General features: G+C 59.9%; 1 protein-coding gene across 1 annotated transcript in view; it reads right to left on the bottom strand.

Annotated features, from left to right (window-relative positions):
* Nucleotides 1–597: 597 nt before the first annotated feature.
* The window catches only part of LOC117651698 (ribonucleoprotein PTB-binding 1-like), a 47,323-nt gene continuing 24,878 nt past the window's right edge, over nt 598–23,042 (bottom strand). The window contains exons 2-8 of the mRNA XM_034395963.1: nt 5,904–6,201; nt 5,564–5,811; nt 5,224–5,406; nt 5,040–5,130; nt 4,533–4,690; nt 4,134–4,406; nt 598–3,964 (exon numbers count right to left, since the gene is read on the bottom strand). Of these exons, the coding sequence (XP_034251854.1) occupies nt 3,017–3,964; nt 4,134–4,406; nt 4,533–4,690; nt 5,040–5,130; nt 5,224–5,406; nt 5,564–5,811; nt 5,904–6,201 (2,199 nt within the window). The 3' untranslated portion in view covers nt 598–3,016. The remainder of the gene's footprint in view (nt 3,965–4,133; nt 4,407–4,532; nt 4,691–5,039; nt 5,131–5,223; nt 5,407–5,563; nt 5,812–5,903; nt 6,202–23,042) is intronic.

Raw genomic sequence — 23,042 nt, 5'->3', positions numbered from 1 at the left:
CTCAGCTTACATCATGCTAACTTAGTAACTTCAAAATTTGCAGAGTGACACTACAGAAAAAAAAAAATTTGAGTGAAACGTTAAGCCTACCACTACAGCAATTGAGTTAGTACCACATATGAGTCTCGAACCAATGAGCAATTCGGACCCTGGGCCACTAACCACTAACACACGTCTTGAAAGGATGAAAGGCTTAGTCAAGACATACTTACCATTTTTTTCCCGGAATGAAGCTGTAAGCTAGCTCAGCTCCACGGGCAGGCAGGCATCAATACATGCTACAGCAGATGCCACAGTTATTATTTTCCGGCCTGTGAAAAAATTGACCACCACACCTGCCAGTGGAGATAAACCAGATACAGTCTAGAATATAGTGGAAACACACACATCCAAGAGACGAGTTTCCTCACTCAGAATAAGCAATAACATTTTGAAATAAAGGTGTAAAGATTGGAAAGATTCAAAAACAGCTACTTGTTGAGAAGGAAAATTTTAAGGACCAAGCCAATACAAAACCGGCAAATGTTAAATACACTTGGGAAAGCGGTAAGGAAGGAGATGACAAATGTCACCTATGTTTGAATAAATGCAATCATGTTGTTGTGAAGTTGCCATTTATTTCTGCCCGATGCAGTAGACAGAACACAAGAAATACAAAGACTAAACGTAAGGGATCACTTGCAAAGTGATTACTGATACTTTTATTCAGTTCATAGACTGTACTAACAGTCAACTTAAAATCATAAAAAAAAAGAAGAGAGGACTCTATAAACAAAAGAACAGAATAAATGAAGTAGTAAAAGACAAATGGAAGAAATACTGATGAGACATTCCAACAGACAACTACAAAAATACAACAAAATTACTGGTAGCTAGTATTTATCTACTGGTAGGGTACTGTGTGAAAGAAGAGCATCACAAAATGGAAAGCAGTGGGCAAAGCCTGCAGTGGAGTTCAGAGAATATAAATCTTGTCGGTTAATACTGGCATGCATCATCAAGGAACTCCACAGAAAGGGTATTTCACTTCATTTCACACATAAACCAGCTGGAAAACACTTTTCACAGCAGTACAAATAAAACAACATATAATGGCGGTGGTATAGAGTACGGCAATAAGAAAATGAATACAACAAAACAAAAGCGGAAAGAATAAATGGTAGAGATAATTCATTTCAAAAACTAGAAATCGTGACCTAATGAAATATAATACTTGTGACACATTACTAATCACTCGGGCAATAGGAGTCAAGCCCCTTCATTTAAACAATCAAGGCAGATCTCAATCCATTAAGGTACAAATACTGCAAAGTATTGTTATCACAACTTAGAACTCAGGCACACAAATACGCCACTGTTTTGCAAACAAACTGGCACTCACTGACACTCATCCACGCAATTGCATACAGACATATTGAGACATAAACATCGATAATATCTATGAAATACCATGAGCATAAAGGCATGCTTGAGGAAATAGCACATAATCTTATAAAAAATGAATGCCCAACCATTCCCAACCCTCACCTGTAATTTAAAGCATGACATTGTTACAAATGTCATTCATAAATGAAAATAGAGATAATTATTGAATACACATTCAAAGGCCAGCAGAGCAGAAGTGCATGACACCAAACACTGCTAAGGAACAACTTCAGAAAGAAAGAGAAACAAAATGCTGTTAGCAGCTTTTACATTTGTTTCAGAATAACAGATATACATTAACATGAATGATAGCACATGAAGTAAAATCTAAACTAGGATAGACAGAGAAACAAGTTCAAGAAGACAAAAAGGTATGTCCCACAAATTTTTGAAATCACCCATAAAATGTTCAGTAAGAACAAATACGGAGCTCTAATACAGTTCAGGCAAAGACCACGTACCCTTGATACAGTATATAGTAAAAAAATAACTAATACAAGAATCATGTCTTCAATTCTAAGAAATGAAAAAGTCAATGATAAAAACATCAATACTAAAAAAAACACAGCACACAGGACAGAAGAAGAATATTGAAGAGGCAACACAATAAAGTGAATGAAGAAAAAAAAGAAAGTGAAGGAAAAAAAAAACAAACAAACAATGTTTGGCTTCACCCTAGTGGTCAAGAGATCTAATAAGTTGACAGATATTCAAGAAGATTCAAATAGTATAAAGATAACATCAGTTACTGCAATAATATTACAGAACCTTGCGATTGTCATAAAAAAACTCTAAACAATAGTCTTAATAAAAATCACAATAGTTGATTCTTTCTAAAAACATTAAATATAAGCATGAATCATAATAATTTTCTACTTTGATATAACTATTAACAATAACGTGATGTAATAATTTACTATAACTCAAGTGAGCACGAATGTCACAATTATTGCGACTTGTATAATCAAGTAATCATTGTCTTTCCCCAATAGGAAAGAAGTTCATTGGATAAAAGTTTAAGAGATCTTAGGAGCAAAGAATTCTCTTAGCCTAATGGTACCATAGGTACTAAGTTTCTAGATAAAGTTCATAGTGTACAGTTGGTCCTTGTTAATAGCACCCTAACTAATACAAGTCTGTCAACATAAAAAGTAACACAAAAAGTCTAATCAGTTTGGTCACTATTTTACAACAATGTAAACAACCAGCTGTCATGATTGGCTTACTATAAAAATAATAATTTAAAACTGAAACCGATCACAAGATACTGCACCTATACATTGTCATAAAATGGTACACACCATAGCCAAAGCCATAGCACAAAAAAAAAGCCAAATTAAAACTACAAAACGCCACACACTTTTGGAACAGGCTATTGTTTGAACAACGTGTCAACAAATGTACATACACTATAGCTACAAGCATGTGGATGACAAACATTAAAGAGGATAAAGACGAGCTGCTCTGCGGCTTGCCTCGAGGGCAGCTGGAGAAGGGACATGCCACCTCGACAACAGGAATGCTTTGGTAGAAGCCTGGCGAGGCCTCGCCTGCCTCGCCTGCCTCGCCACCCGGCTGCACCCGATTCTCATTAGTTCTTCTTCTTGCGCTTGAAGTACGAGTCGGCGTAGTGGCCGCCGAGGCCCTGCGAGTGCTGGCCGATGTAGTTGCCCTCGGGTGACGGCTCTGGCGAGGGGAGGATGTGGTTGTACTTGCGCTTGTGGCCGACGGGGGTCATCATGGTGTTGAGGGTGGGGGAGGGTGACGGTGTCGGCGACCACAGCCCGGGCACCAGCCCCCCGGAGTAGGGCGAGAACATGCCCACGGGCGACGGCATGAAGCCGCTGGCGGCGGGCCACTGGGTGCCGGGCACCTGCGCGAACAGTGGCCCGGGGGTGCCCGTCTTGATGTCCAGGAAGCTCATGGGCTTGGGCTGCATCTGCATGTTCTGGATCGGGCTGCTCATGAGCGAGCGGGACGCCTGCCCCGCCCACGCCGCCTCGGGCCCGGGGGCGGCGCCTGGGGGCGGCCGGCCCACGAAGGGGAAGCACGCCGCGCCCGGGGGCGGCACTGGCGGCGCGGGGGCCACGGGGGGCGGCCCGGCGAGGGGCCCGTTGCTCTGGATGGCGGACGACAGCGTGGCCATGAGCTGCCGCAGGTTCTGCTGGTTGTTGAGGATGCTGTTGATGGTGGTCTGCAAGTCGCCGGGCCCGCCCGCCATCTGCAGCGGGTCGCCTGCGGGCGGCGGGAAGGCCATGCCGTTGGGCATGCCGTTGGGCATGCCGTTGCCCTCGAGGCCCATCATCAAGGGCATGCCCCCGGCCGGGCCGGACGGCGGCGAGGCCGTGTGGTGCCTGGGCAGGCGCATGAGGCCGCCGTGGCCGTGGGGCTGGCCGTGGGGCTGGCCGTGGGCCCAGGCCGACACGTCGGACGTAGGCGACAGCGCCACGCTCACGGGCGCACTCACACTCACGGGGGGCTGCGGCGCCAACGGCGGCGAGCTCAGGCCGTGGGCTCCGGGGTTGGGCAGCAGCGGCACCTGGGGGACAGGGCAGAGCTAGAATCGCGGCTTCCAATCCCCCACCCACTACGGCGTGGACGAAAAGCTGTCTCGCCACGAGACGCGGATGCGAGGCCTGCGAGGCACGCCGCCCGAACCCCACTCCCGAAATGGATTTTGCTTCCCCGAAATGGATCTCGCGACTCACCTTCTGCGGCTGGCTGGGCTTGAGGAAGCCGTTCTTGGCGTGGTTGTGCTTGCCAAACCCGTTGAGCGCGGCGTCGCCGACTTTGGGGCCTCCCTGGCCGCCCTGCCCCTGGCCGTTGCCGCCCTGCTGGCCGGGCTGGCCGGCCTGGCCGCCCTGCTGGCCCTGGCCCTGCGCCTGCTGCTGCTTCAGCAGCGACTGCAGTGACGCCAGCATCTGGGGGTTGGTCATCAGCATCGGGTGCGTGTTGGTCAGCTGGTTCTTGAGTTGCTGCATCTGCAGGGGGCGCGAACAAGGCGTCAAGTGATGGGACTGCGGGACGTCATTTGAGACTGAAACCGTCCGAAAGCAAAAGGCCTGCCCTTCGGACAGTTGGACCCGGTTAGAGGGTGGGACGCGTACCTGAGCACTGTCGATGAGGCCGTTGGGGGGCGTGGGCGTGGGCTTGGCCTGCTTCGGGGCGGCTGGTTGGCTGCCTGGCGGCGTCGGCGAGCGCTGCTTGCCCTCGGACTGCAGGCTCTGGATTTGCGTCATGATGATGTTCTGCAGGTTCTGCGCGACTGTAACGGACACAATCGAACTCGTTAGTCTCACACGCGCCAATATTCACGAATTTGTTCCAGGTTTCTCCCGACTGGACTGGAACTAGGGGTGGATGCGGGGCTTCTGTAGCGGAGGCCCTTGCGGGGTGACCTAGAGGCTCTCCCCGAGAAGGCCCCACCCGGACCTTGCCAAAGTGTGTCAGGAGCGTGTCAGGTGTCAGCGACAGGCTTGTGGATCGCGAGCCTTCCCACGGCCAGAGGCTTCGGTGCCTTTGGAGCACGTGGCGAGGCGTGGCGAGGCGTGGCGGCGAGGGGTTGCTAGGGGCTTTACTGGTCCGCGAACATGCTCCACATCGGAGATACGTACAGACGGGGTTCTGCTTGGCCAGAGTTTGCAGCTGCTGGAACACAGCCGGCGCGGTGGGGTCCGGGAGCAGCCCGCAGCTCTTCTTGTTGTTCTGCGGGAAACACAACCGATTAGAGACACACGTGGCGCGTTAAATTAACCAGTACTCGAACCCACGCCACCCGCACCGGGTGGCCGTGCTTACCGATTCGTTGAGCAGCTTGAGGTAGAGGTTGATGGCGCGCACGCCGGGCATGTAGAACGACACTCTGATGGGGTGGCCGCACAGCGAGTAGCCGTTGAGGGTGGCCTGGGCCGCCTCCGCGTCCTCGGCAGTACTGTACTCCACCAGGCCCCAGTCTTGCGGGCAGCCGTTCTTCAGGGCAATCTGAGGGCCAAACCCAAGTCAAACCGACAGTCCATCGACACTAACACGACGACCGATGTAAAACTTGGCCGCCAGGGTCGCCACTACCAAAACGGCCCTAGCCGACAGTGGCGTGATCCAGGCGGTCGAGTTTTGCAGTGGTGGTGGCGAGGCTCACCTGGCAGTACGGGGGGCTGACGACGGCGCTGAACACCTTCCGGAACTGGCCCATGTCGCGGAAGTCCTTGGGCAGGTGGTCCACGAACAGGCACTTGGAGTGCAGCGACTCGAGCGTCACGTGGTTCGAGTCCAGCCAGTCGCAGCACAGCACCAGGTCGTCCACCACCTTGCGGTCCAGGATGTTCTTGGCGTGCAGGGCCATCTCCTTGCTCACGTACTCCACGAAGCCGTAGCCCTTGCTCTCGCCTGGCCGGAAACAGAAAGCAGAAAACTCAGCGTGAAAAAGCTGTGATGATGGACCATGCATTTTCCGTTCTTTTCCAGCCCGGGCGCGTTACCTGTCTTCTCCGAGATCATGAGGAAGCAGCGGCGCACCTCGCCGTACGAGCGCACCAGCCCCATGAACTGGGACTCGGTGTAGTGCAGCGGCAGCCGCGCCACGCACAGCAGCATGTCGGTGGGGGTGGGCGCCACGGGCACGCGCTGGCCGCGCAGCAGGAACAGCCGGTCGCGGTCCCACTCCTCCAGCATCTCGGGGTCCTCCAGGGAGGCGCGCGCCACGCCGGCGCCCGTGCCCGACCCGCACTGCAGCTGCACCGACATGACGGGGAAGTCCGACAGCAGCTCGCGGATCTCCTGCGGACAGACGGAGGGAGAAACAGCGACGTTAGAACCACGCAAAAACACCCTCAAAACCAAACTTTTTTGATGTACAAACTAAGACCTGGTGGCTCACGGCCTGGCCTGGCGGCCTGGCGGCGCGGAGACGCGAGAAGGATGGGTCCCCACTGTGCCGGCCGGGCCATGGCCGCGACAGCCAGCAAATGGAACTACTCGGGAAGGGGCCGTGCCGTCTTAATGACACGAGCGAAATCATAAGGCGGAAGGAATGCACGCCACGCCACGCCTCGCCCCGCCATTTATCGGGCACGCTGGCAGCTGCGGCTCTAGCTCCGCCACTGTAGTGTAGTGGCCTAGCCGCCCTGGCAGGTGTCGCTCGCTACAATACCGCCACTGTGAGTGGAGCCCGGCGGAGCGCCATCAGCCGAAATAGTCGGCCGTCGTCATGCGACGATGCGGTCGAGCCATCCGGGAGAGTCGCTTATCGTCGCTCTGTCTCCGTCGCACTCACGGGGCTCTCCGTAAGGGAGCGAGAGAGACAGCGAATCGCTCAGCGGTGCGGCGCGGTTCGCCCGCCACTCTAGTCCTCTGCCGAGACAGTGACGGACTTGAAGGGCTCGGCGACGCGGCCGGCGGCCGTCCTTCGTCCTTCCCCGGCAGCGCCGCGATGTCCCGCCAGAAGTTGCCGCCGGCGAAGTTGGCCGAGGGACTCGAGGCGAAGGCCGCGAAGGCCGCCAACGCATCATCCCATTCCATCAAACTTGCCACTGGAGGAGGACCGCGCCGAGCCGAGCCCGGCCGAGCCACGCGCCACACCTGAGCCGGCCGAGCCGAGCCGAGCCGAGTCTATATCCAATACGCCCCTCCCTGCCCTCCCCCCGCAAACAGCACGCAGGGCCACGCAGGGCCACGCAGGGCCACGCAGGGCCACGCAGGGCCACGCAGGGCCACGCAGGGCCACGCAGGGCCACGCAGGGCCACGCAGGGCCACGCAGGGCCACGCAGGGCCACGCAGGGCCACGCAGGGCCACGCAGGCCACGCAGGCCACGCAGGGCACGCAGGCCACGCAGGGCCACGCAGGGCCACGCAGGGCCACGCAGGGCCACGCAGGGCCACGCAGGGCCACGCAGGGCCACGCAGGGCGCCGTCCCAAAAACGGGCGTCCGCCGCGCACTAACGTGTATTGCCACGGCGGCGTCCCGGCGCGGCCCGCGGGTCGTCTCTCTCGCTCTCGGGGGCCGTGCGAGAGAGACAGGGCGACCGACAAGCTCCACGGCCGACGGGACGCCGCCGACGCACGCACACTGGGCCCGCGAGGCCCGCGGGGCGCTCTCGGGCAGAGCCGCGAAAAATTGATGAAGTCGGTGTGGCTGGAATGGCAGGCGCGTGCATCCATCTGTGCCAATTATTTTACCCCCCCCCCTCTTCCACCTGCTTTGCCCGGCATGCATGCATTCATACACCGACCTGCCCTTGCCGCTTTTGCCGCCCCGTTTGCCAAACTCCACGCGCTCCCGTCGTTTTTCTTTGGGGGTGAACCTCTCTCTCCACCTTTGTAAGATCCTTTCAAACAGCCATATTTTCCTGTTTTCACGGCCCAGGGAAAAAAGAAACAACAATCGGAAAAGAAAGAGAAAGGAGCAGGAGGAGGAGGGAGGGGCTGCGGGTGCAGAGGTGAGGAGGCGCGAGTCCACGAAAACACAAAGCACGCGTTCGCAATTAAAAGTGTGTGTGTGTGTGTGTACATGCGCCCCTTGCAGCCCGACCCAATCCTTTCAACCCCATACGGCCTGCTCGCTCCAAGACGACGTCGCGCCGACCATGCCAGCAATCGCATCATGGCGATATGTGCAGTGCAGGCGATAGGATGGATAGCAATAACGAAAGAGCGTTTCCGACGTGACTGTACTGAGAAAAGCCGAGGACCTACCGACACCACTGAGGCGTTCCTGCGGGGCGTTCCTACGGGGCGTTCCTGCGGGGCGTTCCTGCGGGGCGTTCCTGCGGGGCGTTCCTGCGGGCGGGGCGCCACGCCCGCATCGCGCTGCTCATTAGCCGACTGGCAATGCCAGGGCAATGCGGTGAATGCGAGCGGCACAACGAGGCACAACGAGGCGCAGCATAGACAACGCGGACGGTGAGGTGCGCATCGCAGATTGGATGGAGGAAATAATAATTCTATTTCCGGATCAAGCTGGCCGCCCCGCCCTGCCGCGCCAGACTCCGTCGCTATCCGTCTCCCTCGCACTCGCGGGGCGGGGCGGGGCGGGGCGTTCCGTGGGGGTGTGACAGTGACGGTGACGTAGGAAGCGGCCTGCTGGCTCATTCCGAACAAGTCTGCGTCTCTCTCGCACTCGCGGGGCGTTCCGTGCGGGAGCGAGAGAGACAGCGACGAGTTGGCCGGCCGCTGCGTGGGCCCTGGGCTGACCCCGACGCGACGCGACGCCTTGGGTCCACTCGTCAGACTCGTCACGCGTAGATGAAGACGCCAGGCACCGCCAGGACGGCGGCAGTCGGGCGTGGCTGCAGCATGGCGGCCAAGGCGCGCGGGCCGGCCGTTCGCTAGTTAGCCCTCTGTACGTCGAGCACGCCGTCGAGCACGCCGACGACGTGAAGCGTCCTGGCTGTCGCGACGGAGGGCAGCCAGCCGAGTAATTTATATCACCCTGCACTGCAAAGTCAGAGCCACTCCGAAAAGTGCTTCGTCGCGCTGTCTCTCTCGCACTCATGGGGCGTCCCGCATCGCAGGCCCCGTGGCCGCACGGGTGCGAGAGAGACGGAGAGACTTAGCGTTCCGAAGCGCGACCGACCGCCGCCGATTTTGCGCCATCGGCGAAGCGGGAAGCGGGCGGCCGCGCCAGCAACACCGGCATGCAGCGGACGGGAACAGCCGCACAATCTCACCAACACCAACTAGACCTCAAAAAATGAAAAAAAGAAAAAACAAGGATTTTTTCCCTCTCTTTTTTTTGCGGACTGTGGTATTGCCCTGTAATATGACGCGCCACAAAGGCGGTGCTTGAGCGATGGACGAGAGAGAGGGAGAGAGACGCGAGAGAGGAGCGGAGGAAGAATACGCGAGCAAATCTCCTGCTGCTCCCCCTTCCCTTCCCTTCCCCGCGAGGGGCGTGGCGTGGCATGGCGTGGCGTGCACGGGGCCCGCGGTCCTAGGCCTGCCTGGCGGGCCGGGCCGCGGCGAGCCGGGCCGGTTCTAGGCGAGCAATGCCTCCGCGCCTTCGCGCCACCGCAATGCCACGGTCACGGCCATTGCCACCGCCTCCACGCCGTGCGACGCAGTGTACCTGCAGAGCGCGATGATGCAGGCGCGCCGAAAAGGCCCGGACCGGACAAAAACGAGTTGGCAGTGCAGCATGCGGCGCGTGTGCAAAGCAGGACCCACAGGGGAAAAAAAGAAGGAAAAAGGATTGTCGACGCAAAATAATAAAAAAGGAGCGACGAGAGGTGAATGGCACATGTCATCGCCGTCGTGCCGCGACTCCATGTCATCTGCGTAAAACCGAACCCACCGGCCGCAGTGCCATAACAGCTTGACCGCCGGCCCGTGGGAGGGGAGGGGGGAGGGGCGCGCTCCCAAACCAGCGCCATCATTAGCTTAGTTTTTTTTTCGGTCCGATTCGCCGCGGCGCCACCTGGAGGATCCGGAGGCCTACAGTGTCGTCGCTCTGTCTCTGTCGCACTCGGGGGCGTCCCGTAGGCCCGCAGGGGTGCGAGAGAGACAGAGCGACTCTTCGCTGCCGGCATTGACGTCCGGCCCGGCAGCGCGCACCGCGGCCGCCTCGCCGTGCCGAAGCAAGATGAGGGGTCTGGGACGAGGACGAGGTCTTCGACCTGCTGGCCGCGCGCCGTGCCCGCCTCGCTGCCCGCTGCTGGCCCCGCGGCCGCGGCTCAGCCAGCGTCAGTCAGCCACCAGGCTCGACAGTGCCGTCGTCGCTCTGTCTCTCTCGCACCCCCACGGGACGCGCCATGAGTGCGAGAGAGAGAGAGGGCTGGTTTACGGGCCGGCCCGCGCGGGCAGCACCTCTGAACGCACACACAAATTGGCAAATAAGTGAGTCTCGGACGCCTTCGACAGCCACAAGTGCGGACGCCACTCCGCGTTGCCGCCGCGGTCACAATTTTGCATATCACGCACCACGACGCCAACGCGGCAAATTTGGAGCGTGCAATTTGTTTTAATTATCATTCCTTTCGGCGTGGACGGACGGACGGGCGGGCGGACGGGCAGGGACACTACTCCGCGGACGGGCGTCGCTGAGGCCGCGGTCCCACGGAGCCACGGAGCGCCGCGGGGGAGGGGGAGGGGGGCTGTGGACGACCGCGAGGTGAACAACCCGAAGCAGCAGCAGCCAACCTGTGCGGAGCCGAGTCCTCCTGCTAGGCAGGCCAAAGCTAGGCGCGGCATGGCAGTCCTGCCTGCAGCTCGCGAGGCGGCGCGGCGTCACGGCTGGAATGCCGACCGCCAGGACCACGCCGTCAACGGCCACGCCGCCGCGCGCGACGACACGCCAACACGCACAGGGACTTCCCCGGCCGGCACAGGATTTAGGACCGCGCTCGGCCGACGACCGGATCCGAGCCGAGACTGCTCGCACGGCGAGGACCGCAGGCCGAGTCCCACTAGACCCTTTTCCACGAGGAACATTAGTCAGGTCGCCTCGGCGTCCCGAAACCGTTGGCCAATCAGGGCGGACCGCTCGGTGACTTTTTTCTTCGCCCAGTGTCCTAGCCTGCAGGAGGTGTCGCGGGTCCCGGCGTTGCCTAGAGACAAGCACAACGAACCTCGACGGCTGGGCCGAAGCAGCGCCTGCCTCGCCGACAGACGCGTGGCTAAAACCTAGCAGGACCAGGCAGGACCCGAATTGGGGCGATTCGCGCCAGCCGGCCTACTTGGCTTGGCTTGTCAGCGCTGCCCCTTAGCGGGCTGGGCCTCCGGGCGGCCGCTTCCGAACAGCGCCTGTCTCTCTCGCACTCGCGGGGCGCGCCGTGGCGGTGCGAGAGAGACAGCCTGCCCGACACCGCGACGCCCCTGATGACCGGGAGACTAATGACGCGCGGGTAACGGGCCAATGGCCCTGCACGCTGCTTTGTATCATCCGTCTCTCTCGCACGCGCGGACCGAGCCGGCCGAGCCGCCGGGGTGCGAGAGAGACGCGCGGCACTGCACCGCTAGGACCCGGCCTGCTGGACGCCCAGTCATGGCGGCCGGCAGGGCGCGTCACTGCCGGTCGGACAGACAGACAGACAGACAGACGGGCGCCACTGCGGCTGCATGCGGACCGTCGTGCCACGCCCCCGCTACGCGCAAAAAGTAAATCCAACGGAGCGCCGCCTCGGGGCGGGCTGCGCGCTGCGCCGGGCTGGCTGGGCCGACGCGACCTACGCCCATGCTGCCTAGCGCGGACGGCCGACGCCAGTGTGCCAGAGCCACAGGGCCGCCTGTTGCGCCCCGCGGGGTGCTCGGCGACGGGGCGACGCCTGGGCGCGGTGGGCGCGGCTCGCGGTGTTGCTCTGGAACGCACCCCGCTGGCGCAATCAAATGAGTGGACCGGCCGCGCCGAGCATGCCGGGGACAAGGCAGCGGCGTGCTTGGCCGCGGGCAGGATCGCAAATATTGGAACAGCCTGGGCCGCTACACGGCAACGCGCAGCCGTGGAGCGCGACTCCGGCCGCGCAGCGAGGCGGAAACACGGCAAAGAGGAGGCAGGAGCGCCGTGCTGGGTAGGCCCGCCCGTCGAGCAGCCAGCCGCGGCGGGTTGCCTACCGCCAGGGCGCCGTGCCGGGTAGGCCCGCCCGTCGAGCAGCCAGCCGCGGCGGGTTGCCTACCGCCACGGCGCTCTCGTCCACGAAGCCACCCTCTCCAACAAACAATCCGCCGCTGCCTTCCGCCCGCCGGTTCTTCCCCGGCACGGCCGTCCCGACCGCAATCCACTCCACACGAAGTTTTTCCCCCCGGCGGGCAATCCGTCCTGCTTGTCGACACCGACGCCCTGTCCGGCGTGTCCGACGCCGCCGGCCGCCCGGAAGCGCGCCGACCGGGCGATGTTTAATATCCGGCCACCGGAGCCACGACGAGGACGACGACGATGACGGCGTGCCTTTGGCCGGGCCCGCCGCTGACGCCTGCGCCGCCACCGCCACCCCCAGGGCCAGACAAAGAAGATCACAAATAATATCCATCCACTTGTCAATTTGATCAAGACAGGGGGAGCGCAGCAGAACGCGCTTCCCCCTCCACCCCCGTCCCTCCGGTGAAGCGCGCGGCATGAAAAGTTGACGGCGTTCCAATACCGTGTTCGACAACCTGTCGGCCGCGAGCATTTCCACAGACGAGACCGGAATAAAATGACAAAAAAATATGTACGCGAGGGTGGCGGAAGGGACTTTCAACATGCATTTCAGCGCAAGCGGCGGGAAACCATCACCGACACGCACAAAAACGAAACAACAAAAACGAGGATTGGGCGCTGCCTTGCCTTCGTCCCGCGGGGGCCAACTAGATGCAAATTAGAAAGAACACCGCTCCTTCTGCCGCCGCGTTGCCGCGAACCACCCCCGCCACTGCCTTCCACGGGGCGGCCACATGGAAGGGAATAATGAGGGCCAGAGGGGAGGGGGGGGGGGCGATGCTCCAATCACTGAGCTTTTCTTCATCCCCCTGGACCGGCCTGCCTGCCAGCACGGCCGGCACGGCCAGGATGGCAGGGCTCGCTCGCCAGCGACGAGACGCTTAAATGACAATTAGGCGCGACAGCACGGCGAGGGGGCGGCCAGGACGACGAGCAGGACGACGAGCAGGACGAGCCCACCTGACTGCCTTCGCCTGGCGGAGTCATTTCCCGTCCCGGGGGCGAACAGGGACCGGCAGGGCAGGGCGAATTTGGCCGATCCGACGGACCTCTTGGTGGAGGCGTGGAGGCCGGTTGAGGCGAGCTCGCGGTTCAGGGCGTCGGAAAGGCCTCTGGGTTCAGAGGGCGGGGAGACTTGATAAGGCCTTGCTTGAAGGGAACTCGGCGTGGTTGAGAGACAGGAGGGTTTAAATGTGGAAGGTGTCAGTTGAGTCGTTCTCGTGGTTGACTTGTTCTTTTGGTTGATTCGTTATCACGGTTGATTCGTTGCGGTGGCACACTGCGGTGGGCGCGCCTCCCGTCCGCTCGCGTCGTGGCGGCCTCTGGCCTCTGGCCTATGGATGAGAGGGGCGGCTCCACAATCAATGGCGCTATTTTTGCATCCCCTTTGACGTGCAAAACAAACGCACGCGCGCAGCGCCGCGGCACCGCAGCATGCAGATGACCTGGATCAACAACAAAAGCCTGGTGCACGGGCCGGCGCACAGTGAGCCAGTTTTTACCGCCTCCACCGGTCTTCTGGCCCACTGTGGGGCGGTCAGGTAGGCAGACAGGCCCGTCGAAATCAAATTCGGCTGCCGTAGATTGAAACCGTTCGCCGAGGGCGCGCGCACCTTGCAAAGGCCGGTTGCGTCAAAGACGAAGCGGGGCGGGGCGCCCAGGCAAAGCCTCCGGCCTACTGAATCGGAAATGGCGACGTTAATCAAAGAAAAGCACCGCGTTCATCATATTACCCCACGGCCTTCCAGCCTGCGCCCCGCATAAACGATGTTACACGAGGTTAACCCCCCTTTCCCCCCTTCCCCCAAAGCCCCTTGTGCTCGGCGTATCGCGACGCAGCGAGATTCTAATTAACCGCGCGACACGTTCCGCGGCGAAAACTGCATGAACGAGCGCGCGACGCTCCTCGATTGGAATGTCGCGGACCAATCACTTTTTCATTTTATTCGTTTTTTTTTTTTGCTCTCTCCGGGGGTTTTGTCGCTAGTGACAACGAAGGGACTCGGTCCGTCCGCACGCCGCCCGCCGTAAAAACGGGAGGGGGTAGGGCGAGCAGGGTGCACACTGGGGGGAGGCGAAGCGAGGGCGAATTAGGGGGTTGGTTGGAGGCGGAGCGGAGGCGGAGACGCATTCCCGCACATTCCTCTGAAGGTCCGCGTCATCCGACCGGATTTTCATCCCGAGCGACTGCCATAAAAAAACATACACACACAGACACAGAGCAAAAGGACGCCACGCGGCCATGACTATCACATCCCGCACAATACACCCCCCCCCCCCTTTCCGTGTCACCCGGTTGGCCCCGTTGGCCGCCCGACTCGCCAAGGGGGCATTCATAATTCACCTCATTTCAAGAGAGGGTCGGGGGGAGAATCTCTGGCACGCTCTCGGTACCCCTCGTCGGCAGCAGGTGAGCGCCAGCCGCACCTCCCGGCCCAGGGAGAGGGAGAGGGAGCGCATTTCGCTTATTTAGCGGCGGTCCCGCAGGACCCGCTTTAGCCGCCAGGCGCGCGAAAAAGAGACGTCGGCTTGTGGAGCCTCCTCCACTTCAGCCACGGCGTCTTCACGCGAGCAGAGAGCAGAGGGTTTGTGGCGCTGGAGCTGCCCAAGTCGAGTTGGGCCAGCGGTTTTCAACCGCGACCAAGCGGCTAAAATTCGTTTCCCCACGGCCAACATTGAGTCAGTGTCATAGTAAGTCGAGCAGTCAGTGTCATAGTAAGTCGAGCAGTCAGTGTCATAGTAAGTCGAGCAGTCAGTATCAGTCGGTCAGCCCCGAAAATGCATTCCAGCTGTGGCCTTCAGAGTTTCGGTTTGTCGCAGAGAGTGCCCTCTTCCAAGCGTTTTCCCGGCAAGCTGCGAGGAGGCCCAGCACAGGGCCCCGTTTGGGGTCGCGCGCAGACGGCAGGAGGGCACGGGGTGGTCGAGGCCTGGGCCTCCTCGGCGCTGGCGAGGCGAGGTGGGGCCGGAGCTCACGGCAGTCTGGGCTGCAGGTGATGGGGCCCTGACAGCCTTCCCACCCACCACTGTCTTTGTGGGGCCGCGCTGCCGCGCTCAGATTTGGGAGTCAGTCTGAGTAAGTGTGTGTGTGTGTGTGAGAGAGTGTGTTCGGGAGATAGGCGGAGCTAGAGCGGCACAGTCAGTCGAGGAAGCGTGTTCTGAAAGAAAAGCGTCAGCGACTTTGCAGTTTCCAACAGTCTGCCAAGCGGTTCAGAAGATCGGTTTGTCGCCCTGTCTCTCTCCCGCCCTTACGGAGAGCAGTGCAGCCACCCGAGTTTAAAAACGGCACTCACAAAAAAAACGAAGTGGAAAAGAAAAGGGCGTCCCGGTAAAATTGCTTGCAGTCCCGGTGGACGCCAAGCTGGCGTGATGGTGCCCGTTGCGGTGGATGGACGTGTGGCGTCAAGGGCGGAGCGACGCGAGCGCTGCAATATTCAGGCCAATGGACACCGCGCCAGTGTGAACCAAAAACAAACGGGCCGCTCGGAAATGAAACGCGAAACGCCGACCGGACACGCCGGGAACACGCGCGGGAACACCGCAAAGCCTCAATGCGCTAAAAGATTGACTCGCAGTGCATTAGCGGCAAGTTGGCCCCCCGATCCGTTAAAAGCGGCGCCACCGCTGCATAATGCAGCGACGGCCGTCTCTGTCGCACTCGTGGAGCGTCCCGCAGGGGGACAGAGAGAGACAGCGACGAGCCGATCCTTTGAAAAGGCTCTGCTGCCGCCGACTGCACGCACGCCGATTCGTCGCTCTGTCTCTCTCGCACCCCGCACGAATACGAAGCGCCGCTCTCGAGTGCGAGGGAGACAGCTGCGAGTTTCGGCCGGCAGTGTAGGCGACAAAGACAGGCGGCGGGATGAGGCAGAACTTCGTTCAGGCCTCGTTGTTGACCTAGTGCAACTCAAGCTAAAGCGGTTCTGGCCGCCCGCCGCCGCCGCCGCCGCCCCCGGAAGGGAGTGCGGCTGTGGGAGGGGGATGGGGGGAAGGGGAGTCAAAATTTCACCAGAGTAATTAACTAGTGGCGGTCCCTTCGGCACACAGTCGTGCCAAACGCGAGACATTGTCCGGTCGGGGCACCAACCCACACGCACTGGGCGCACACAGTGGGCCAGAAGACCGGTCTTCTGGCCCACTGTGCGGCGCACCTTTCGAGATTTGGCGCCGAGCGGCGGCAGCAGCGATAGTAGAATAGCAGCGCAGCGGCAACGCGCGGGTCGCGCGACACACTATAAAGCATTATGCGCAGAACGACCCCCCAAACGCGCGGCCGGCCCGCCAGCCGCCGCCAGGCTGGCCCCGGGCAGCAGGGAAACACCTCGTGCATTATTCGCAGAGGGCTGGTAATGGGGGCACTGAAGTGTAGATTGCATTACTGCCCTCTGTGTCGGAGAGCGCACAAAGACACTCACTCACACACACACACACACACACACAGAGAGCCACTTACGCCCCGGATGAGCAGACAGTCACGCGGAACGCTTACTTATTTCCCGCTGACACTGTGACGGTGTGTTTTAGTGCCTTGACTTGCAGAATCGGGGGGTCCATTAGCCGCAAGTTGTGTGGTGGGGACGGGGGGGGGGGGCTGTTTTCGAATCCAGGGCGCTGAGTCAATCCCAAATCAGGGTTCGCCAAGCGGTGCACAAATTTCTACAGGGGCAATTTTCATCCTTATCAAGAAAGCTGCCATGACAACAACAAAAATTCCACTTCTATTTTAGAATTTAAAAACATGCAATGGTATGCATTTATTTTTTATTTGGAAAATATTCCACCCCCTACCTAAAAATTATAAATGGTCTGACAGAGTCGCGACTCGAAATGCGGACTGCCACCGCCAATATGAATCCCTTCGTCCCGATCCCGTGAATTCCGCGGCAAGAAAATAAAAAAACGCGCCGAACCCAAAAGTAAAAGCCGAGACAAGGGCGACGAGAAAAATAAAAAAGGGAGAGAAGTATCTCCATCCCTGCGTCGAATAAGTGAGGCAACTTTGAGACGACTTCTTGTACGGGGCCAATCAAACTCGCCGAGCAAACCGACGGCAGGAAGAGGCCTTCACCCTGGTGCTTCTTCGCGGCGTCGGAGCGAGGGAGAGAGAGAGACAGGTAGACGCGTCGCCAGCAGACGACAGGACGCATTACGTTAATAAACAAGCGTTGTGACACGCCAGGGCGCCCGGCATCCGCTCAAAGGGGCGTGACCGCCTCGCGGAAGCGTGCCTGGGGGAGGGGGAGGGACAGACGCAGAGGGAAGCGCTCGCGGACGGTCCGCTGGGCAATATCCGGCTGTCGCTGAGCCCCAGTCCGCCCCCCACCTCCCCCACCTCCACGTCGCCTTATTTTGATTTGATTAGCCTCGTCAAAGTGGCCACCCTGTCGACCGGTATCACTCGGCCCCGCCAGAGCCCCGCCAGCCAGCAAGCCGATCCGATGCCGACGAGTCACTCCGTCTCCGTCGCACTCACGGGGCGGCCCGGAGGGGTGCGAGAGACAGCGTCATTCTAATCAGGGCCGATCTCGGGGCCGGCCCGGGGATGGGGGCGGACAGGCGCCTCATTCCTGATTCGCCCTGTCTCTCTCGCACTGCAGGGGCGGCCCGTGAGGGTGCGAGAGAGACAGAGCGACGGAATGAGACGGACACTGAAGAGAGCGGCATTCACGACGGCCGACTGGGGCGGCGTGACTTGAGGGACGGAAATTAGTTTCGTCGCAAAATTATTGATAAGATATTTGTCGCCCGGGGTTTCGGTAGGGGATGGACGGAGGAGGCGCCGGCGAGTTTCCATGGGGGATTTGCCGTCGGGGAGCGAAGCGGGGCACGGCGCGGCAGAGAAGCCCAAAGTACTTGCGCGGGCTTCCGAAGGGAGCCGAGGGAGCCGGGGAAGCCGAACCAAGTGCCGTCCATTATCGAAGTCTCACCTGCGCAACACGGAGAAAAGGCAAAAATTAGAGCAGAGTCGAACATCAACCAATTAAAAATACATGTCATCTGTGTTTCTAATACTAGTCGTTTCATTGATTTTTCAGAGGACGAGTTCTATAATGAGCAGCCCCGAGGACACTCCACGTGCAGCATGAAGGAGATAAGGGGGAAACAAAACAACCCCTCGACATGCATAGTACAGCAGTTTTCTTTTACGGTGTGGCACAAATAAAGCCAACGACGCGAAACAATAATTAATGCCGCGTCGGGCTGCAGCGCTAAAACACAACACGCTTCGGTTGCCATCGCCTGCCGTTGGCCTGCCGCCCCCCGTGACAGCCTGCCAACATGGGGCGGCCGGCTACAGCACAGCTACGCCAGCTACACCAACCACCGCCGCTCTTAACAATCCGACCGACTGTTCCGCTCGCCACAAAACAACAACAACAACAAAACAAAACCCTCACGAGAAGAAAAAAAGCGTCAGCGAAAAAAAAAACACCGCGGCTTACGCGCGCGGAATTGGTTTTGATTGAGTCGATACGAATAATTCGCTAACTTTTTTGTTGTTGTTGTTTCTCTGGCCGCGCCTCGCCCTAATCAGGCAGAGAGCTTCGTATTCATTTCCGCGAAGCTGGTACGCTGTGAATAAGTAAGGCAACCTTGACCGTCCCACCCCCGGCGGAACGCCCCGACGGAACGCCTCGACGGAACGCCCCGACGGAACGCCCCGACGGAACGCCCCGACGGAACGCCCCGACGGAACGCCCCGACGGAACGCCCCGACGGAACGCCCCGCGCGAGGCTAAGAGGGTCGGGCAATCAACATACGCCACACGACTCCCCGCGGACGCGGCGGACGCCACGGCACGCGCGAAGCGGAAAAAAATGATGATAGTAAAATAAAAACAATAATAAAAAGGCCCGGAGCAATAACGCGTTTGAGCGTCTCATCTCGTCCGCGAGGAAGGCATCCGTCCTTGTCGCACTCGCGGGGGCGCGGGGGCGGGACGCAAGGCCGCGGGGGTGCGAGGGAGACAGAGCGAGTCCGGCGGGCTGCGGGGCGGGGAATCCGAACGATACGGCGCACACAAGCGATGCGGAGGAGCGCGCTCGCCGGTCCAGCATGCGCATTCATATTGCAGTTCGACTGGCCGGTTGGGGCGGGATGGGGCGGGGCGGGGCCGACCCTTTTACTACACGCGCCGCCGGGCTGTGTGACTGTGTGGCCGGCCCTGGGACGCCCTGGCACGCCCTGGCACGCCCCGGCATGCCCTGGGACCGCCGCGCAATATGCGCCGCTCGTATGGAACGAGCACAGGCAGGTCTGAAGGGAGGCATAGAGAGCCAGGATGAGGATGGGTTAGACACACAGGCAGACACCCACACCCACCCACCCACTCTCTCTCTTCCTCTCTCTCTCAGTCTGGGAGAGGAGTGCCATCAAAACGGATGGAAAGAACAGCACAGCAGTAGACAAACATAGCGAAATGTCGACGGGGTGGCTTTTAGATGAGCTTCCGGTTGGAGCGACGGATAGCGGACTAGTGCGCAGACGGGTTGGGTTCATTCGGAGGGATCAGCGGAGTGCGGCGAACCTGGCAGACAGGCAGCCAGGCAGCCAAAGCCGAAGCCCAGCGAGAAATAGTCGCCGCGTCTCTTGGACGGAGCGCCACCAACCCCACACCTGCCTGTCTCTCTCGCACCCTCACGGGACGCCCCGTCAGTGCGAGAGAGAGCCTCGAAAGCTCCCTTTTGTTCCGCTCGCTTGGTTGTCGTTGTCCCCGCGAAGACGAGGGCCAAGCACAGCGAACCGCGCCCACGGACCAATTACGTCAAAATAAGCGAAATCAAATAAGCGGCAACAAAAACGAAACCTCGCCGTGTCAAACAAAAGCGACTCTGTTGACGCCCCGAATTTGCTCGCATTAGACTGTTGGCACAGCTGGCGCGGGCTGGCGGCCCCGTGCCTTGTCCGAGGCCGTGTCCGTGCCCGCGCAACACGGCGATACACTGTCGGGGCCTCAGTCGGGGGCGGGGCGCGGCGGGGCGGGACGGTCCCTAAGGGCATCCTTTTTATCGTCACTCGGTAACGCACAGACTAACGCGATAAACTCTCTCTCTCTCTCTCTCTCTCTCTCCCCCCCCCTCCCCCTGGCAGCCGGAGCTGGCGCGGTAAGAAGCAGGGATGAATATTTGCAGAGAGCGCCGGGCGTCCCACTTCGGCACACAAACGTTGGGGGGCGCGGGCCGCACCGCGAAGCACCCGCCGAGCCGCCAACTTTAATAATTGCAAGTTTGCGCCGTGCCGTGCCGTGCCGCGCCGTGTCGCGCCAGGCAGCCTCGCTCCCAAGAACCACGCCCCTCAGTCATACAAATACCGTTATTGCCCGTTGCAACTTTTGCGGGCCGCCCTTGCAGGGTGCTCGACGCCCTTCCCCCGGCCAGTGGGCCAGCCGGGCCAGCCCCTGCCCTGCTCGGCGGACGCGGTCTCCGACAGGCCGGACAGCAGACTGATTCCGAGAGTCGTCTTCGTCGCTCTGTCTCTCTCGCACTCACCGGGAGTGCCGCATAGGTGCGAGAGAGACAGAGCGACGAAAACGACTCTCAGTCTGCAGGAGCAGGTGTGCGCTCATCTGTTGTGTCCTGCCGCCCTGCGGCTTGGCCCGGGGCGAGTCAGCCAGCCGCGGCCAGGGCGACGGCGACGCCGTGGGGTGACGCAAATCTCATTTCCTTCAACCGCGGCCAGAGATTAATTCTGGGAGAGAACAGCGACGGGGCCTGTAGGATGATTCATAGCTCTGTTGGCTTAAGGGTGGCTTAAGGGTAGCTTAAGGGTGGCTTAAGGGTGGCTCAAGGGTAGCTTAAGGGTAGCTTAAGGGTGGCTTAAGGGTGGCTTAAGGGTAGCTTAAGCGCAGAGCTTAAGGCTAGTTTAAGGGTAGCTTAAGGCTACCTTAAGGGTAGTCAAAGTGCGCCTGAAGGGTTGCTAAACATTCCAAGGCAGGGAAGCCTTCACGTTGAACGTCGCCGAAAGAGGCTGAGACAGCCAGGCTGGCCGAATGTGTTCCGAGGCCGACGCTGATGGATGCTGTAAACGGCGCGGGCGAGGGTTGACGGGTCCGTGTTGCAGGGACGCTGCCAAGGCGGGCACTGCGAGCAAGGTTCAAGGGAATCGGGATTCGACCCGCTCGGCACTGCCCTGCCCTGGGCCCTGCCCTGGGCCCTGCCCTGGGCCCTGCCCTGGGCCCTGCCCTGGGCCCTGCCCTGGGCCCTGCCTGCCAGAGTACTCCCCGCCGCCTCTCGCGGCCAGCCCTGTGATCTCCACTACACTGCCAGCAGACTGTGTCCGAGAGTCATTGTCGTCGCACTCTGTCGCACCTACACGGGGCGCCGCGTGAGCGCGAGAGAGAAACACAGAGCGACGAAAACGACTCTCGCAGACAATCCGCGGCAGACCCTGGCGGGGCGGGCCGTCTGCAAGGGTGATAATGACGAAACTAAATTACGGTGTGCTAGTCGACGAGGGCAGTATGGGCGGCGCCCGTAAATCTGACGCGCTATTGGCCGCATTGGCGGGGCGCCGGGCCGAGCGCGGCCGAGCCTCGTACGCCCCAATGAGTATCCGAATGTGTCCACGCAGGCGCGCTTAATTGAATCACAAGGCAGGCCAGCCAACGGCCAGCGCGACAGCACACTGCATGGCCTCGGCATGGCACAGCCAGGCACAGCGCGCTCGCCGAGGGTGGCCGAAGGTTGTTGCGTCCGGCGGAGTGGAGCGGGATGATGCGGTGGCGGTCACTCAAGTGGGGTTTTGAGTGGGTTAGCTGGGGGTTGAAGCTGCGGAGTTGAAGTTTGTGAGTTGAAACTGGGGCTTGATGCTGGGGGGTTGACGTTGGGGGTTGAAGCTGTGGGTCGAAGAGGGTAGTGATGAGGTGGTGGTTTGAAGGGTTGTGGTTGACGGGGTGCTTTGACAGCGCTGTGACACAGTGACTGCTTTCAGGGGGCAGTCTGACAGGGTGGCTCGTTGGTCGTCGCAGCCTCGCCGCACGGCGACGGCGGCCTGAAGTCTGCCTCAGTCGATGGTCCTGATTATCCCCGCCTGCAATTGACTTCGCAGCGGCGACACGACGCGACCGCGCTGTCGCGGCCCGCTTCGCGCCGGCCACACCGCGAGCAAGACAAGTCCACCCGGCGGATGATGGATGTGGTGTGTAAGCACGCGCAGCACGCGGAGGCCACCCTTTCATAAATCTCATCCCCGCGGTCGCGCGCTCTGCCTCTCTCGCGCCGCGTCGCGCCGCCGAGAGCGACAGAGACGGACTCTGTTCGGAATCAGCCTCGCTGGCCGGCGCGGCGGACGCGGCGGACGCAGCCCCGCACCGCGCGTAAAATTTATACTGCCGGCACCGAGCGTACACGTGCGATGATAGGCTGGGCCAATTACCTGTCGCTCCGGGGGCTGTAAATTGTGTCGTCCAGGAGGGGAGGGGAGGGGACGCAACGACACTGCGGACAGGCGAGCCGTCGCGCAGTGGGCCAGAAGACCGGGGGAGGCGGTCAAAGTTCTACGCGCGTTTTGAGCTCCAGAGTCGCTGAATGGGACTCGAACCGAGCGTGTGACCCGGCCTGCCCCCCCCCCCCCTTTTCCCTTTCCCACGCGAAAAAAGGGGCGCAACAAGGCGCTTCCTGCACACGTCCATTTGATTAAGCCGCTTTGGCGCTAATTGCGAAGGCCGAGGGCCGAAAGGGCGAAAGGCGATAATGGACAAGGGCGGTAGAGTTGCCGGGGAGTTGGCTGCCCCGCCCGGCCGAGAGCGGAAATCCGGAGACCCGGCCAGAGCGACTATTTTTCTATTTTCCTCGTCCGCAAACAACGCGGACAGCCGCCCAATCTGCGAGGAAACAACTTTTATTTTTATTTTCCCGCCGCCGCCGCGACAGGCGCTATCATCCGCCCTCCCCCTCCCCGAACCGTGACCCACTTTCGGACACAGCCACCTTGATTGGCCGGCCGGGCCAGTCGCTCTGTCTCTCTCGCACCCCTACGGAGCGGCCCACGA

Source organism: Thrips palmi, unplaced genomic scaffold, assembly GCF_012932325.1.
Source record: "Thrips palmi isolate BJ-2018 unplaced genomic scaffold, TpBJ-2018v1 HiC_scaffold_6, whole genome shotgun sequence".
NCBI classification, from domain to species: domain Eukaryota; kingdom Metazoa; phylum Arthropoda; class Insecta; order Thysanoptera; family Thripidae; genus Thrips; species Thrips palmi.
The sequence above is the reverse complement of the archived record's forward strand: the minus strand, read 5'-3'. Positions and strand labels throughout refer to the sequence as shown.